The sequence below is a fragment of the Pelophylax lessonae genome, assembly GCF_965119305.1.
Source record: "Pelophylax lessonae genome assembly, chromosome: 4".
Lineage (NCBI taxonomy): Eukaryota > Metazoa > Chordata > Amphibia > Anura > Ranidae > Pelophylax > Pelophylax lessonae.
In genome coordinates, this window is record NC_138771.1 from 642368847 (window position 1) to 642387959 (window position 19113).

At 45.4% G+C, this 19113-nt stretch overlaps 1 protein-coding gene across 1 annotated transcript in view; it reads left to right on the top strand.

Moving 5' to 3' along the window:
- The window catches only part of LOC309553395 (NXPE family member 3-like), a 113169-nt gene that overhangs the window by 66003 nt on the left and 28053 nt on the right, over positions 1-19113 (top strand). Inside the window, exons 3-4 of the mRNA XM_082254573.1 lie at positions 8346-8566; positions 17870-17943. Of these exons, the coding sequence (XP_082110699.1) occupies positions 8346-8566; positions 17870-17943 (295 nt within the window). The remainder of the gene's footprint in view (positions 1-8345; positions 8567-17869; positions 17944-19113) is intronic.

The following is a 19113-nucleotide window of genomic DNA, read 5'->3' on the forward strand; positions in this document are numbered from 1 at the left end:
CACAAAAATTAGCCCACATGGGTTCACCTGACAGCTAAGAATGTAGTATTTGATGGCTTGAGGTACATTAGGCATTCGCAATATACAGAAGTAAGTGTCGGCCAGAATAGGCCCCAAAAATTAGCCCACATGGGTTTACCTGACAGCAAAGAGCGTTGTATTCTGTGGCTGAAGGTTCATTAGGCATTGACAGAAAAAATCATTGTCGGCCATGAAAGGCCCCAAAAATTAGGCATTCAATGCACATGAAATGCCTTGTATTTAGTGAAGACAAGGACCAGGAATTGTTGTGGGTGGATGGCGGTCTGGCGGATATTTGTGGCCTGTAATGAGGAATTTCAGTGAAACATGGTCTACTGGTCACATGTGTTGAGTTCCTCAGAGATCCATGCCTCATTCATTTTTATAAATGTGAGGTAGTCTACACTGTCATGATCTAAGTGAGTGCGCTTATCGGTCACGACCCCCCCTGCTGCGCTGAACGTCCTTTCGGACAGGACACTGGATGGGTGGCAAGTCAACAGTTCCATTGCAAATTGTGCAAGCTCTGGCCAGAGGTCAAGCCTGCCCACCCAGTAGTCCAGGGGTTCATCGCTCCTCAGAGCATCCACATCGGCCGTTATCCCGATGTTGTCGGACACCTGTCGGTCTAGGCTTTCCCTGATGCTGGATCCAGAGTACAGCTGTCAATGGTTTGGCTGAAAGAAGTGACCAAGACATCTTCAAACTGTGCTGTTGGATTGCTACCCTTAACTGCCTCTCTGTGACTGGAAATTCCTTTGCCTGTGCACGCAAAAGCAGAATGCAGCATTTCTCGCAGCAAGGCCTGGAAGTGCTTCATTCTGACCGCCCTCTGTGATGCTGGTAACATTTCCGCCATTTTTGTTTGTACTGGGAGTCTAAGTACGTTGCCACCCAGTACTGGTCCTTGCCCTTTATGCTTTTTTTACGGGGGTCCCCCTTAAAACACTGGAGCATGAAGACCCCCATTCGCACTAAACTGGAAGCGGTGTAGAGGCCTGCCTCCAGCTTATCATCCAGGATAATGTCGTCCTCGTTCTCCTCCCCCATCCACGGATAACACCAGGGATCCCAGAAAGGCTTAAAGCATGCTCTTCTTGCTCCTCCTCATTCCCCTGGCACCATCCTCCTCTGACTCCACTTCAGACTGCTGCTGTTGACTTGCTTATCTTCCTGCTCCTGCTCCTGCTCCTCGATGGCTTGATCAATGACACAACGCAATGCACACTCCAGAAAGAAGGCATAAGGTACGATGTCACTGATGGCGCCTTGGCCGTGACTGACCAGTTTGGTGATCTCATCGAATGGCTGCAGAAGTCTGCATACGTCGCGCATGAGCAGCCACTGGCGAGGTGAAAAAAAACCTAAGCTCCCCAGAACCTGTCCTGCCGCAGAGTTCGTACAGGTAGTCGTTAAATGCACATTGCTGCTGTAGCAACCTATCAAGCATATGCAACGTTGAATTCCATCGCGTCGGTCAGTCACAAATAAGACGCTTGAGGGGCAGGTTGTGTCGCCGCTGAATGTCAGCAAGGCGAGCCATGGCTGTATAAGATCTTCTGAAATGGCCCGAGATTTTCCTTGCCTCCCGCAAGACGTCCTGGAACCCAGGGTATTTGGCAATGAATCGCTGCACGACCAAATTCAGGATGTGTGCTATGCGTGGCACGTGTGTTATTTTGCCCTGTTTCAGCACGCTCAGCAGATTGGCACTGTTGTCGCACACCACTTTACCAACTGTCAAATTGAGTGGTGTCAGCCACTGATCTGCCTGTGATCGCAAAGCTGAATGGAGTGCAGGACCAGTGTGTCTCTTGGCTTCCAGGCACAACAGACGCAGCACAGCATGGCAACGTCTCACCTGGCATGTGGAATAGGTTCTGGGGATCTTGGGCGGGTCAGGGGAAGAGACGGTAGCAGCGGAAAAGGAAGAGTCAGCCGAGGAGGAGAGGGAGGATGGAGGAGGAGGAGAAGAAGAGGCAGGCCTGCATGCAATCAATGGCGGTACAACCAAAATCTACAAGCGTGCCACAGGTTACATGCTTGACGGCCGTCAGAAGGTTCACCCAGTGGGCAGTAAAAGTGATATACCTTCCCTGCCCATGTTTGCTACACCATGTGTCTGTGGTCAGATGTATCTTGGCACCAACACTTGTGCCAGAAATATATTCACTTGCCGCTGAACATGGCCATACAGCTCTGGAATGCCCTTCTGAGAGAAATATTTCCTGCCTGGGACCTTCCATTGTGGTGTTCCAATGGCCACAAATTTACGAAAGGCCTCCAGGTCCACCAGTTGATATGGCAGTAGTTGGCGAGCTATCAGTTCCGACAAGGTAGCAGTCAAACGTTGGTTGGGAAAAGGGTTATCTGGCATCATCATTTTTTTTATGCTCCAACATTTGGGGCACAGAAGCCTGTCTTTTTCCAGAACAACATGGCGACGGCATCATGGAAGGTGGAGTGGAGGACAATTGGGAGGAGAGAGGAGGAGAAGAGCCTGGAGTGTGGCTTTGTGGATTCTGATGGTGTTGCTCCCACTGGGCTCGGTGATGGGAGTTCAGGTGCCTTCTTAAGGCGGTCGTCCCTAGGTGAGCGTTGGGCTTACCGCAACTTATGCGTTGACTGCAAAGGCTGCAGATGGCAACACTGTTGTCAGCAATGAACACATTGAAAAAAGCCCACACTGCGGAGCCATGTGTCGGCGTCATGGGAGTGCCAGATGTGACTGTACATGGTAGATCGCTCGCTCCTGATACATTTGCAGTTTGCTTTGTACCTCTTGTGCAATGCAAGTTCTGCCTGCCTCTCCTCCCTATCTGCTGGTCCGTCTCTCCATCTGAACTCCCCTCCTCTTCCTCTCTTGTGGCCACCCATGTGATGTCCATAGACACATCATCATCCACATCACCTTTCCCAACACTAACATTCAAGATCCCGGAGTAGGCAGCAACAGCAGGGACCAACCTCCTTGGGCTGATCTGGGTACTGTCATCAGACTGCTGAGTGGCGGCTGTTGCTACCTCCTCTTCTTGATCCAATGCCAACAATGGCTGAGCATCGCAAAAGTCTTGTTATGGATCGGAAAATAATTCCAGTGACTCAAGCGGAGGGTATGTGGTGGTGGTGGTGGGGGTCTTTGGGGGTGCACACAGCAGAGAGTGAAGAGGGTAGAGATAGGGAGGATGAGGAGGGTGCAGAAGAGGAAGGCTGAGTGAGCCACTCAACCAAGTCTGGTGCGTCCTTTAATGTAATTGAACGCACCTTCTGAAACTTCACACTTTGGCTCCGGCCTACTACTCCTGCTCTACCCCTGCCACCCCTGCGTAAGGACCTGCCTATTCCCCTGCCTGTCATTTTTTAAATTACCCTATGACAAAAGTCTCTAGAGAATCTCAGTATATCTTGAAAAAGGTATATAACACCTCACTTCAATCTGTGGTATTGGGGGGGCCACAGGTTTATTACACCAGTTCTACAAATAATTGGCCAGTAACTGTTGTCACTGTGTGTAGCACAGTTAACACAGCAAAAGAGGCCAAATTTTTTTAGGACTAAAATACACTCTTAGAAAAATATACTGTTAAATAACACCCCACTTCAATATGTGGTATTGGGGGGGCTACTGGTTTATCACACCAGTTCAAAAAATTGTCCAGGGAGTTTGGCACTGTGTGTATCAGAGTTAACGCAGCAAAAGAGGCAATATTGTTGCAGGACACAAATACACTTGTAAAAGTATACTCAGATAACACCCCACTTCAATATGTGGTATTGGGGGCCACTGGTTTACCACACCAGTTGTTCAAAAAATTGGCCAGTGAGTTTGGCACTGTGTGTATCAGAGTTAACACAGCAAAAGAGGCAATATTGTTGCAGGACACAAATACACTTATAAAAGTATACTCAGATAACACCCCGCTTCAATCTGTTGCATTGGGGGGCCACAGGTTTATCACAACAGTTTTACAAATAATTGGCCAGTAACTGTTGTCACTGTGTGTAGCACAATTAACACAGCAAAAGATGCCACATTTTTGCAGGACTAAAATACACTCTTTGAAAAGTATACTGTTAAATAACACCCCACTTCAATATGTGGTATTGGGGGGACACTGATTTATCACACCAGTTGTTCAAAAAATTGGCCAGTGAGTTTGGCACTGTGTGTAGCAGAGTATATGCAGCAAAAGAGGAAATATTGTTGCAGGACACAAATACACTTATGAAAGTATACTCAGATAACACCCCACTCAAAATGTGGTATTGGGGGGCCACTGGTTTATAACACCAGTTATTCAAAAAAATAGTGAGTTTGGCACTGTGTGTATCAGAGTTAATGCAGCAAAAGAGGCAATATTGTTGCAGGACACAAATACACTTATGAAAGTATACTCAGATAACACCCCACTTCAATATGTGATATTGGGGGGCCACTGGTCTACCACACCAGTTATAATACATTAAAAGTGCTTTTGTCACTGTTTGTAGTATTGCTGCAGCAACGCTCACCACACCAGTCACAATGCTGCACAGTGCACAATACAAATCCACTATAATATATTATATAATATATTTCTATATTTCAAAGTATATTATATGTGGATTACACCCCTTTATAGTGCACTGTACACCTATACCAAATAGCAGCCCCTAAAATTACTTTTGTGGACCTTAACAGAGCGATTTGTGTCACTGATGATCTGTTCCTGGTGCACACAGCATACCTGCCCCTACACTGACAAGAGACTGTACACCTATACCAAATAGCAGCCCTTAAAATGACTTTTGTGGACCTTAACAGAGCGATTTGTGTCACTGACGATCTGTCCCTGATGCACACAGCATACCTGTCCCTACACTGAATAAAGTCTGTAGACCTATACCAAATACCAGGGCTTAAAAGGACTTTTGTGGATCTTAACAGAGCTATTTGTGTCACTGGCAATCTGTCCCTGATGCACTCGCCAACCTCTCCCTACGCTGACAAAAAGCAGAATGTGAAATGGCCGCCAGCTCTGGTCTATTTATAAGGTAGGGGGCATGTCCATGTGCTGAAATGTTTCAATTGGCTGTCCCGTTCCACCAGATGGCTGTGTCATGGGTCAAAGTTCTCCCCAATGTAAACTAATATGGCCGCCGCAAGCAATGCCATGTGTTTGCAAAATTGGCGGGCTGCAAATGAGCAAAATTTGGCGCAAACCGAACGCCGGGCGAACCGCAAAGCCATCCCTAGCGATTAAGTGAAGAAACCCTGAGCAGCTTTTATGTCTGTAAAAAATGTATCATATATGCAGCTATGATATTATATTGTAGCATAATCTATGGAAGATTTATGTTGGATGATTGTGAGCATGTTGACTTACCCATTACATTCAACAGCCAAACCTAGGGTCGCTCAGTGATGTAAAGGTATGGAGTAGCCAATGTAGAGGCGCCCCAGAAAAAGGAACCACCCAAACTGGGGATCATATGTACAACGGGTGGACACACACTCTAAGATGAAAATTCACTGTGGCCATGACATCTACAGGGACGTTCAGACACATACAGGATAAGGATACAGTGGGTGCATGGCGATGTGGCAACTTACGTTTTCATCAACCAGTCACTATACTTACCCAATCGCCACTTGCATTCTATTAAGCACTATGTAGACTGCCAGACTATTGGTATTGTGTATATCATGTTCTGTGAATGTGGGGCCTACTATATAGGCAACAAAAAACTCCAGTTTTGGCGTAGAATTAAAGAACATATTGGTTATGGCAAAAACAACTTGTTGTCGACCCCTATTGGCAGGCATTTAGGCCTTTATCACAAAAACAATACCAAGGTAGTGAAATTTGCGGCCCTCGAGAGAATTCTAGAAAACCCCAGGGGTGGTGAATTTGACAAAATCATACTCCAAGGTGAGGCCCATTGGATATATGCCCTCCAAGCTACCTCCAGCCCTGGCCTCAATGACGCCCTCAGTTTCAAACCTTTCCTTTAAGGATCATTCATTATAAGCTATGATTCCCTTCTCTGGTACAATCACCCTCCTCGCTCTCTTTGGCTGGTCCTTGTTGTCTTCTTTGCTTTTCTCTCCTCTATCATTTAATATATACCATTAATATATACCATTACTGGCTGGTGTGGAATGCTGGATAGGCATATCCAAATATCCCACTATCTTTCTTGCCCATACCTCAATATGATCCCTCTTAGACATTCCTAGTCTTATTTGAGACATGTCCCTTTCCCCAATATCCTATATTTGAAAGTAGCCCATGATTTCCTTACCAGGAAGAAATGTATTATTTATTTATTCCCGCCATAACAATGTTACTCATAATGTTAATTTTACAATGTATTGTACACCACTTTATTACATATACACATTTATATATTTGTTTGTTTGTGTTTAGCGTTTGCTTTATTCAGTTCTTGGACCCCTCTTGTGCATATGCATGAGTCTCTGCAAACAGGCTCATCGTTCCCCGCACGTTGCCCCGGTCTTGCGGCCTGCCCACTGTCTGGGAATGGACTTTAACGCGATGATCCACCTCCTTTTGGTGCCTGGCGAGCGCTCGTCACTTCCGGTGCGTGACCGCACTTCCGGCTTACGTGCATTCCAGCTTGGAACGAATGTGGCGTATCTTTCTGACATCATAGGTCGGAGCGGCACACCTGCGCCGATTAGCGGCCGGTGTGTTGGTCGGTATTTAGGGCGCCCGCACACCACATCCTACAGCGGGACGTGTAGTTGGCTTTCTGTATGTGCGCACAGGTATGTTATTTTCTACCCTCACTCTGCACCCCTCGGGGCTACTTTTAACAGCATTTATTATTATTCATTCTACTTATCCCCCATCACATATCCTTTTGCTTACGTTTGTATAGGCTTGGGCCTACTGTACCCCTTATACTCATGGACGGTGATTGACATCTTAGAGTGTGGGTCCACCCGTCATACATATGATCCCCAGTTTGGGTGGTTCCTTTTTCTGGGGCGCCTCTACATTGGCTGCTCCATACCTTTACATCACCGAGCGACCCTATGTTTGGCTGTTGCATGTAGTACGTAATTCAACATGCTCACAATCATCCAACATAGATCTTCCATAGATTATGCCTACAATATAATATCATAGCTGCATATCTAATACATTTTTTACAGACATAAAAGCTGCTCAGGGTTTCTTCACTTAATCACATTGGACTCCAATCCCTGTTGGATGTGAATGCCAGTGTCTCCTTCTTTTCCTTTTCTATTGGCCCTTATGTCCTTTCACTTCATCATAAGGTAAATATGTCACCGGTTATATCCATAAATTTATGCCCCTTTTTTTTATGTTTTTTTTGTTTTTGTTTTTATATATATATATATATATATATATATATATATATATATATATATATATTAGTTTATTTTCTGGTATCACACTATCTATTATAGTCTATTATATGTGCCGCAGCTGTCCCTTACCTTATATCGAGATTCCAGGGTAATCATTATTCCTTTTTATATGGACTGTATGTCAATGAGCTTTTGTCCACCAATGCTATATACATTATTTTATTACCTAGTATTCCATACTGGTGTGCGGGGGTCCTATTTCTGCCCTCTATACCTGTCGTGAGCAATATGCAACTTTGCACCTTAAGAGGTTGGTCTATCTGAATAATTACAATTACCATACATTGTTGTACTCTTCATTAAGCCTCTTTCTATGCTAAATGTATGTTACTAATTACTGTCATGTTTTTCTTATTAAGAAGATGTATATCCATCTGTGGTCCTGATGAAGCTTGCCACGAAACGCGTTAACCTTTATCCAGACTAGCCTTCTGTTGAACTACATGTATTGTATATTGACAATGGCTTTACCCCATGTTGTGTATACTATGAATCTTCACTGAGGACATCATCCCCTCGATCTTTTAACCTTTCGGGGGTTTGTTTATACTGCTATTTTAAGAATGAATCAATAAAATTAGATTTTTTTATTAAATTTACTATCTATCCAATGATGTGCCCCTAAAGTCCGCATTCTAGGTCAGCATTTGTTAGACCTCCCTTTTTCTTGTATATTTCCCTTCGGATTATGGCACGCTTGGGTTAGCTCTCCCCCTTTTTCCTACATGTAATTGGTAATTCTCCAATACTAAAAGATGTAAAAGGAGTCTCATTTTTTATTTATATGGGAGTTGCAGTGGGTAGGTATACTTTTATTTTTTTATTATAAGGATACAACAGTCAGATAGGTATTATTCCATTTTTCCTGGTAATGCTCATTAACAGTTTGTTAGAACTGAATGTGTTTAGTTTTGACTTACAGGTGGTCTTTAAAGGCTATTTTGAGAAAAATGGAACTCGTGAAGTTGTTGAGTGCAATATCGACCTACCTGGGCAGGACGTCTGTGAATATTATGATCAACAAAATCAAGAAAAGTGGGTGTGTCAACGGCCAGAAAAGCTCCCTTGTGACTCATACCGGGACCACTCATCAGGAAAAAACCGGCAAATCCAAAGCCAAGAAGAGAAACCGTTCTTCTCAATGTAATTGTTTTTGTTCTTTCTACCTTCAATTTGTACAGCAATAATGTTCTTGAATCATTGAGTGTTTTTATCCACCATCTAGTAAGGTTTAGTTAAAATCTAACTCCAGCTTCATTCTTTTACATTATTCAGAGTGTACATTTGAAAAAATAAAATAAACTTGTAAGGTCAGGCACTAATGTGGACGACAAGGCCTGGGTCACAGTCGCCGCTCTTATTCCTCCCAAAGGTGTCCTATCGGGTTGATGTCAGGCCAGTCAAGTTCCTCCACCCCAAATTCGCTCATCTATATCTTTATGGACCTTGCTTTGTGCACTGGTGGGCAGTCATGTTGGAACAGGAAGGGGCCGTCCCCAAACTGTTCCCACAAAGTTGGGAACATGAAATTGTCCAAAATGTTTTGGTATGCTGATGCCTTAAGAGTTCCCTTCACTGGAACTAAGGGGCCAAGCCCAACCCCTGAAAAACAACCCCACACCATAATCCCCCCTCCACCAAATGATTTGGACCAGTGCACAAAGCAAGGTCCATAAAGACATGGATGAGCGAGTTTGGGGTGAAGGGACTTGACTGGCCTGCACAGAGTCCTGACCTCAACCCAATAGAACACCTTTGGGATAAATCAGAGCTCAGACATTGAGCCAGGCCTTCTTGTCCAACATCAGTGCCTGACCTCACACGTGCTTCTGGAAGAATGGACAAACATTCCCATTGACACACTCCTAAATCCTGTGGGCAGCCTTCCCTGAAGAGTTGAAGTTGTTATAGCTGCAACGGGTTGGCCAACTCAATATTGAACCCTACGGACTAAGATGCCATTAAAGTTCATGTGTGTGTAAACACAGGTGTCCCAATACTTTTGGTAATATAGTGTAATTATGTAGTGTATTATTAACTATAATACATGAAATGCTGTTACAATGATTGTTGCCAAAAGAGCTACATAATGGCTATGCTACACAGCCAGTTAGCTGTCAAATTGACAGTGCTTTGTTTTGTACCTAGAGAAGGACTCTATGATGTAAAAAGCACATCCTAGGTCTAGTTAAGAATCCACAAAACTTTCCAGAGTTCACATTGTTTTCCTAATGTTTTACATGGCACTTGGTCTCTCTGGTGGTAGACAGGTGCTCACATTAGGGATGAGCTAAACCGCCTTGAATTCAGTTCAAGGAAGCTCAGATGCTGAACCTTAACCCCCAGAAGCGTAACTAGAACCTTCAGGGTCCCGGTGCAAGAAACCATGAAGGGCCCCCCTGACCTACTTGTGCCCTTTACTCCCATTGTGGTGCCTTTTATTATGGCCTCCGCAGTGGGACCCTTTCACATGTTCTGCAGTGGGCACCCTTTCTGCCGTCTTGTAGCCCACACGGTGGCAGGACACCAGGGCCCAGGTCACAAGTGTGACCTTTGCAACCCTGATAGCGTGGAATGCTCTGGAGTGTATCATGGGATAATTGTAATGCTCTGCAGTGTGCTATGGTTCGGCGTATACGACAGCGTGTTCCAGGTCCTGCCAAAATCCAGCAACTTTGCACAGCCATTGAAGAGGAGTGGACCAACATTCCACAGGCCACAATCAATAACCTGATGAACTCTATGTGAAGGAGATGTGTTGCACTGCGTGAGGCAAATGGTGGTCACACCAGATACTGACTGGTCTTCGGACCCCCCCATACAGTAAAACTGCACATTTTAGAGTGGCCTTTTAATGTGGCCAGCCTAAGACACACCTGTGCAATAATCATGCTGTCTAATCAGCATCTTGATATGCCACACCTGTGAGGTGGATGGATTATCTTGGCAAAGGAGAAGTGCTCACTAACACAGATTTAGACAGATTTGAGAGAAATAGTCCTTTTGTGTACATAGAAAAAGTCTTAGATCTCTGAGTTCAGCTCATGAAAAATGGGGGCAAAAACAAAAGTGTTGCATTCATAATTTTGTTTAGTATATATACAGTATGTATGTATACATTATATACACAGCCTTTCAAAAAAATCATCAGAACAGTACCTTAAATCACACAGCCGGGTACTGCACTGTAGGGTGAGGCAGAGAGCACAGCACTTGGGAAGACACCTCTCCCTACTTTGCTTTTACTTTGCTAAGTGTGTTCACTGTTTGACAGAGCTCCCAGCGCTGATGCATGGTGGGGGGTTTGGCCTGACAGCCTCTCTCTACCAGCTGCATGGGCCCCCTCCAGAGCAGGGGCGGGTTCACCCCATTGAAATCAATAAGAGCTGAATCTGGAAAAATGTAAAATGCCCATTTTCTAGGCCAGGTAGCAAAGGGTTGTAAAAAAAATAAGCATGGAGTAAGGGGAAGCACTGCCCTGGGAAACACGTACTATTGCATAAAATAGTATTTAATTCATTTCAGCCTGTGAGCAGAGTTTTTCTTGAGCACTGACTAAATACAAAGGCAAAAACGTTTTGGTAAATTACATTGCTAAGAAGCCAGCAATGAAATGTCATTTGCTGCCAATTTAAACTGCTGGGAAACTATCTTGTCTCAATGTTAATGAGGATAAAAGCCTCTCCCCCATATCCCCAGCCTGGTGATTGTGGAGGTCACATCAGAATGTGGGAACTACCTTTAAAAATAATGTTGCCCCCCCCCCCACCACGTGAATGATTAAGGTGTACCCCTTCTTATTCACAAGACTGTTCAAAGAAAAAAAGACACCCACACATTTGAAAAGTTCTTTATTAAAAACAAAAATCCCCAAAAATATCCCTCATTGTAAATCCTTCATCAAGCATTGATGCTCACCAACCACCAACTCTCTGAAAGTAAAAACCCAACAGATGCAGCACATCACCAAACCTGATGCTACTTGTTGCCTCCCCAAGCTGTCATCAGCTGTATCAAAAGGGAAGACGTAGTAGTGACATCATTACCCAAATGTGGCCAGTGACTATATTTGAGCAGTGATGTCCCCACTACCCCTGCCCCTCTGTTCACATGGCCAGGGATTCTCAGATATGTAAGCCATTGTGTCGGTGGCATTGGCAGTTGTCTTGGGCAAATAGTGGCACCCCAGATCTTGATGGGGGGATGCTGAATAAAAGGCTGGAAATGGGGGGGGGGGCGTGGCCAACCGGGAACCTGTATGGACGTGCTGTGACTTCGCTCCCACTTCCACTCGGCTCAAAGCGACTCTTAGAGCTTCACCAGCCTTCCATATCCCCCATTCTCCACCCGCACAGTACCCCTGCGACCTGGACGACATGTCACGTAAGAGAAAAGATGACTCGAAGCCTAAAAAGCTCACGGCCTTCTTCCTCCAGAATCCGCCGGTCTCCAGACAAGATGGCACCGCCCTTTCTCAGCATGAGGTTACGGCTTCCCCACTCACCTCCTCCAGCTGTGGATCATCTCCTCGTCGTGGCAACGGATCAGGCAAGTCACCCCCGCTTTACAATTGCACCCCCATGTCGGGGAGCCTGGCCAAAGCTTGGTTTAGACTAGAAGGGGACCCTGAGGGAGGTGAGGGGAGCCCCGCTAGCACTATGGAGGATGACACGAGAGACCTCCCTGACTCCATCAAAGTTTTCCCCACCACTAACAGGCCTGTAGTGGACACAGTCCTGAAGGAGATGCTGGTGTCACTTCGCAGTTCCCTTCAGGCTGATATTGCCTCCCACATACACAAAATTGGTACAGACCTGCAGGCAGTCTCAGGAAGAGTTGATCATGTGGAAGGGAAAATGGGAGAATATGCTTTCCCCATAAATGATCTCATAGATGCCCAGGAGCGACAAAGAAGATATGGATTGGATCAAAGCAAAGCTTGCAGATATTGAGGACCGCTCACGGCGAAACAATTTGAAAATCAGGGGGATTCTCGAAAGCGTACCCCAGGAGGGTCTGTGTTCTTATGTTGTAGCTCTCTTTAAGGCCCTACTACCTGACTCTGCTGACCTGGACCTCACCATAGACAGAGTTCACCGTCTGCCCAAACCTGCTTTCTTGCCCGACAATGTTCCCCGTGATGTGATTTTGAGACTGCACTTTTTCCACATTAAGGACCGCATTATGCGCCTCTCTCGGAACTTACCGCAGCTTGATCCCCAATTTGCTGGTCTGCAACTCTTTGCAGATATGTCGCAATATACCTTGCAGAAAAGGCGCAGCTTGAACACTATCACTAAACCCCTCTGCAACCATGACATCACCTATAGATGGGGCTATCCATCCAGGTTAGTGATTACCCGTGAGGGGCGCACACACATCGTAGACTCCTTGGAAAAGGGCCTTGCTCTCCTCAGGGAATGGAGAATCCTGCCGGCCTCTCCCACCACCAATCTGCCGGCCCCCTCTACAAATCACCTTGAGCAGGAATGGCGAGTGGTCACCACCAAAAATTCTAAGAAGCACAAGTGAAGGTTGCTGATTTCCACCTACTGTAACTGAGCCTCTGGAAGTCGAGGTTCCTGGTGCCTTGACTGTTTTTTTCCTTCCCCCTGACCTGAGCAGCATTTCGCTGCACTACCGTTTGTTCTATGCTCTACCATCCTCACGGATGTTTTCCACTGTTTTGTTGTATTTACTTTGTTATCTCGTCCCTCTCTTCCCATGACTTCCCTACCTACAGTCATGACCTTCTGGAGGTCTTCAGGAACTGCTCCTTGCACAATACAAGCCGGGACCAAGATTCCAAGCTGCAAGACCCCAGCCCGGGAGCAGCATGTCTACCAACCGTGAGTACCATGGAACTCTCAACTTTCCCCAGCACACATCACCTGATCTCCCATGGGGCTTAAATTTTTATCCATAAACTCCAAGGGACTGAACCATCTGGCTAAACGCAGGACACTCTGGCATGAGCCCACCTCCCAAAACTGTGATGTACTCATGGTACAGGAAACACATTTCTGCAGCTCCAATCCCCCACGTTGTTCCCATCCTGGCTTCCCGAATGCCTTTTTTGCCAATGCTGATGTTAAAAAGAAGGGAGTTATGATAGCCATCAGGGACTCTGTCTCCTTCCAGCTACTTAAAGAGATCCCAGATCCGGGAAGCCGATACCTTATTCTGGTCTGCCAGCTTAACTCGCATACATATACTATAGTCAACGCCTATGCCCCCAATCTACGCCAGCAACATTTCTTCAACAAACTTATGCGAGTGGTCCAGAGGGAACAGCAGGGTTCACTTCTGCTTGCTGGGGACTTTAATATTACTCCAGACTTTAAAAAGGATTCTACCTCCTCACATAGAAGAAGACCCCCAGAACTGAACGCACTGATCATGCAGTACGGCCTCTTCGATGTCTGGGGGTGTCTTAATGCGACTGCCCGCGACTATAGTTTTTTCTCTACTTCCCATGCTAGCTACAGCAGAATTGATTTCTTCCTGCTAGATTGGGCCCTGTTGATGAGGGCTGTGTCCTCCGGGATTGGCGAGATCACATGGTCTGACCATGCTCCGGTCTCGCTGGTCCTGGAGGACGCGCTCTCCTTAAACACTGCTCGCGTTTGGAGATTGAATGCTAGGCTTCTTCAACGACCCTACTACGCTAGAGGGGGATTGAACAAGCCTTACGCGATTATTTTGCTGATAACGATTCCTCTGCTGGCGATCCCTTTCTCCTATGGACAGCACACAAGGCCGTCATCAGAGGAACATTTATCAAACTAGGGGCGAGGGAAAAGAGGCAACGCACGCAGCATTTAGATGAACTTATCTCGCGAATACATTCTCTAGAAAACCGAAATAAAATTCTTCCCACCCGTCAATTTCCAAGACCCTATCTAACTCCAGGCACGAGCTTCGCTCCCTGCTCCTGGATGGGTTTGAATACACATCCAGGAGACTCAAAATTACCCATTATGCCCTGGGAAATAAAGCCGGGAAATTGCTGGCCAATCGTCTCAAAGGGTTGAGACAAAAACTGCAGCCCCCTTTCCTTTTTCACCCGGTTACCAAACAGAAGGTCTTCCATCCACAAGACATAGCTAACGCCTTCGGAGCATATTACCGTTCCCTATATAATTTAAAGGAGGACCCATCCACAATCCAACCGTCTCCCGATCTTATTTCTTCCTTCCTCACAAGTCTCTGCATACCCAAATTGTCGACTGAGAACCTCTCAACTCTCAATGCCCCCTTCACAGCTGCAGAAGTGGCTAGGGTGATTCAGTCCCTGCCCTCGAATAAATCCCCGGGACCCGATGGCTTCTCAGAGGAATATTACTGTCACTTCGCCACTATCCTGACTCCTCACTTAACAAAAGTCTATAATGCTGCAGTTGCCTCTTCAACCTTCCCCTCAGAGATGCTTAGGTCTACTGTGGTGACTATCCCTAAACCAGGTAAGGAACCTACGGTACCCCAAAATTATCGTCCCATTTCGTTATTGAACTGTGACCTCAAACTGTATGCCAAGATGATTGCTGTAAGAGTGGGAGAGATAGCACCCTACTTAATCCACCCTGAACAATAAGGATTTATTAGACTACGCTAAACCTCTGATGCCACCCGTAGAATGATAAACGTCCTCCATTTTGCCTGGCAGTCTCAGACGCCTTCTCTGCTCCTCACCTTGGATGCAGAGAAGGCGTTTGACAGGATCCATTGGTCCTACCTGGCCCAAATCCTTTCTGATTTTGGCTTTCGAGGCCCCATACATTCAGCGATTATGGCAATCTATACATCTCCTTCGACGCAAGTCCTCTCAGGAACATTGTCTGCCTCGTTTCCAATATCTAACAATACAAGGCAAGGGTGCCCTCTCTCCCCACTCATTTTTGACTTCCTCATGGAGCCTTTTGCTATCTATGTCTGCCCCCACCCCGATATTTCAGGGTTGACTGTTCAGGGTTCCACACACACCATAAGTCTGTTTGCGGACGACGTAATACTCATACTCACTGACATAGATAGATCTTTATCCGCAGTACATGCAGCGCTCTCTCTATTTAATAGTGTGTCATATTACAAAGTCAACAACTCAAAGTCCAACCTTATGCCCCTGGAAATCCCTCCAGATGTGCGCAGCAGGCTGCAATCACTCTTCCCCTATAAGTGGGCAGATGAGGAATTGCAATACCTAGGTACGACTCTGACCCCCGACCCGCGGAGGTTGTACGAGGCCAAGTACGTCCCCTTCCTAGCGACTATGCAAACCAAACTTCAAAATATGGCAAAAACTGAGTTATCTTGGACCGGCAGGCTGGTGGCCTTCAAGATGTTGCTCCTCCCCCAGCTACTATATTTGTTCCGCAATCTCCCAATCCAGGTCCCCACCCATTTCTTCAGTAAAGCCCAGTCACTTCTCAACTCCTTCCTCTGGAGAGGCAAACGGGTACGATGCGCCTTTAGCAAACTTCTCCTACACAGAAAGGCTGGTAGAGTTGGTCATGTTCACATACGAGACTACTACACTGCTGCCCTGCTAGCCCAAGTGAGAGCTTGGATGACCCCAGTGGTAGGGAATCTATGGGTGCAAATGGAGGCCGCCCAAATTCCTGGAGGGAACCTACGGACATTCCTCTTGGCTTCAAAATACATGGCACGCCCCCGTCCTCTCCCCCCCCCCGCCTATTTTAGCGACATTGGTGGCCTGGAAAGTCCTAATGTCAAGGAGCGGAGACCCAGGACCACATACACCCCTCCCTCTCTCTATCGACACCCTAACGCTCGTCATTCCTGACCTTAATCTATCCCTGTGGTCCCAACGAGGCATCTCCCACCTTGACAATCTCTTGGTTGGCCCAGCAATTAAGACGTTTCGCTCCCTTCAAATAGAGTTTAACCTCCCCCCTCAGAACAATATACCTATCTTCGAATTCACCATTTTTTGCACTCTGCGGATCATAAGGTCGTAGCTGTCCCTTGGAGAGTGGCCCAATACCTCACTTCTCCCTCCCCTAAGGACAAGGGCATATTCCTTTTCTATAACCTCATCAACCACAAAACTACCTTTGTGAAATCCGCCCCTTATGAACAATGGGAAAGAGATTTTGGTAAATCCTTCTCTCACTCAGATTGGCAAAGAGCCCTCTCCATCACTTTTCGTGCCACCAAATGCTCCAACCTCTGGGAAATGACACATAAACTGAACCTTAGATAGTACCTCACTCCAACTAGAATAGCCAAATTTGCCCCTCATCTGTCATCTCTCTGCTGGAGGGGTTGCGGTCACATCGGCTCCTTGTTTAAAATAATGTGGGACTGCCCAAAACTTGCACTCTTCTGGAGAGTGGTGTCGGCGCTTATTGCCCAAATATTGAGATCCCCCTTCTCACTGTCCCCGGCTATGGTGCTCTGCTCTTTGGACATGGAGAATACACACCACTGCTTTAGGGTGGTTGTCCTTCATGTTCTGTTGGCAGCACGCTTAACTATCTTGCACCACTGGACAACACCAGCCACCCCTGAGCTGACTGAAACTATCCAAATTGTTCAAACCCATGCTTCCTATGAGCTAATGTTTGCCTCTTCCGCTAACAGACTACCATCCTGTGCTACTCTCTGGGAACCTTGGACATCTAGATTTACCTCTACCTGTTTGTGACTGTATCCCCCCAATACCCTCCCCCCCCTTTTCCCTCTACCGTTACCTTCCCCATAGTTTGTCCGAAAGTTCGAAAATCGGAACCCTCATACGATTCATTACCTGGCTACAATATATGATTGGAGCGGATGAGGGCGGCTCCTTCCGCATTGCGGGTCCTGCCTTCTTGGGCCCTTGTCTGCCCGACTACTTAGAAGGAGCGGGGGATGTGGGCTCGGGGGTGGGAAGGGCTAGTCCCCGCCTCCTCTCTTTTGCTCTGTTACCGTTTGTATCTTATGCTATATTTTGTTATGGAACTGATCCGACCTGTGTGAGGTTGTTTTACCATTGGCGATGACCTGCGAGTCACGTTGTTGTTTTTGTTATTTTTGTACTTCTTACTCTTTTATTCACGAAAACTAATAAAAAATCTATTGAAATTAAAAGGCTGGAAATGGGACCATGGTAATACAGCAGTTTTTTTTTTTTCCTTATGTGTACTAAACATATTGGGAAATAGCTAAATCAATACAGTGAGCAAAATAATCAACAGGCATGCCTTTCTTTTGTCCAACTTTTTTTATTTATTATATATTATTATTAGATCTTTAAACATAATTGCGAACAATTGGTTTAGAGCTTTACAAACAAAGCGAAACAGTACAATTACAATATAATTAAATACAGGAAGATTAGGAGGGCTCTGCTCATAAGATAGCATTAGCTTTAATAATAAATGTATACCAAGAACTTTATCTTTTAAGCAATTTTTTTTTTTTTTTTTTATTTGACCCTCTCAGGTCACTGATTGACCAAGAAATTCCATCAAACCTTGGGTCACTTAACATCTTACCTCAGAAGAATGCCACAAGTGGTAGGTGTTTTTACATTCTAACTTGTTTAAACCATTTTTAAACCATTGTGTTACTTATTTTATGGATGATTGCTAAATCGTTTGCCTAAAGCCTAATTCCAGGTAGAAAAAAAAAAAAAGCAAACTTAAATTCCAAGAAAAACCCTTCTCCCATGTTCCAACATAAATAACTAACCCAGCAAACAGGCCTAAAATAATGTTTCTGTGATATGCCAGCCTTAGACCCAGATGGCATATCACAGAAGCAGTTTGCTGAATGGCAGTCAGGACTTCCAGGGTACATTTGCATTGATTAACTTTAGGCATCCCAGGGACTTAGGACTGTTTAACACCACAGAGATGGAGGCTCCATGCGTGCGGCAGCACAGTGGCCAAATAGTTGGCTCTTCTGCTTTGTAGCAACGGGGGTCGTTGGTTCGAATCACAAACCTTCCACTACCTAGCTAGAAGTTTGTCTGTTGTTCTAGTTTCATTTTCACAAGGTATTATATTTCTGACGGGTTTCATATAATGGAAAACCAAGAAAGGACATTCTAAAGAAAGTGACTGTGATTTTGCACCCAATCTAGAACTGTGTGTTTGTGGGCAGATATGTGTGATCCTGCGTTCCTATTTGAATGTTGCATGCTGATAATGAGTGATGAATGTGTTTGGTCAACAATTTGAGGGAAGCAGCCATCACAAAGTTGACATTTCCTGCTTTGTACCCTCCACATGCCCAACAACTTACAACTTGAATAGTACTGATCATGGCCCGAGCCTGGGACATTTGTCTCTTTTCGGTTTACACTGCACAAATACATATGCTGATGCGTTCTTTCATTTGCCAAGAGTGTGTGTGTTCCTGATCCACAGGTGTGAGTACTTAAGACACGAAGAGACAGAATTAATGCATTGGTGGGTGTTGCCTTTACTGGGTGGGTGTAGGTGTGCATGCCATGAGCTACATACTGTGACAGAACTGTATCTATATATATATATATATATATATATATATATATATATATATATATATATATATATATATATATATATATATATATATATATATATATATATATATATATATAGTGTGTGTGTGTGTGTGTATAAATATACTATATTTCCTGGAACATGTTTCACATGGTCAAAACTGCAGTGGCACCATTATCTTTCAATGAAGTAATCCGG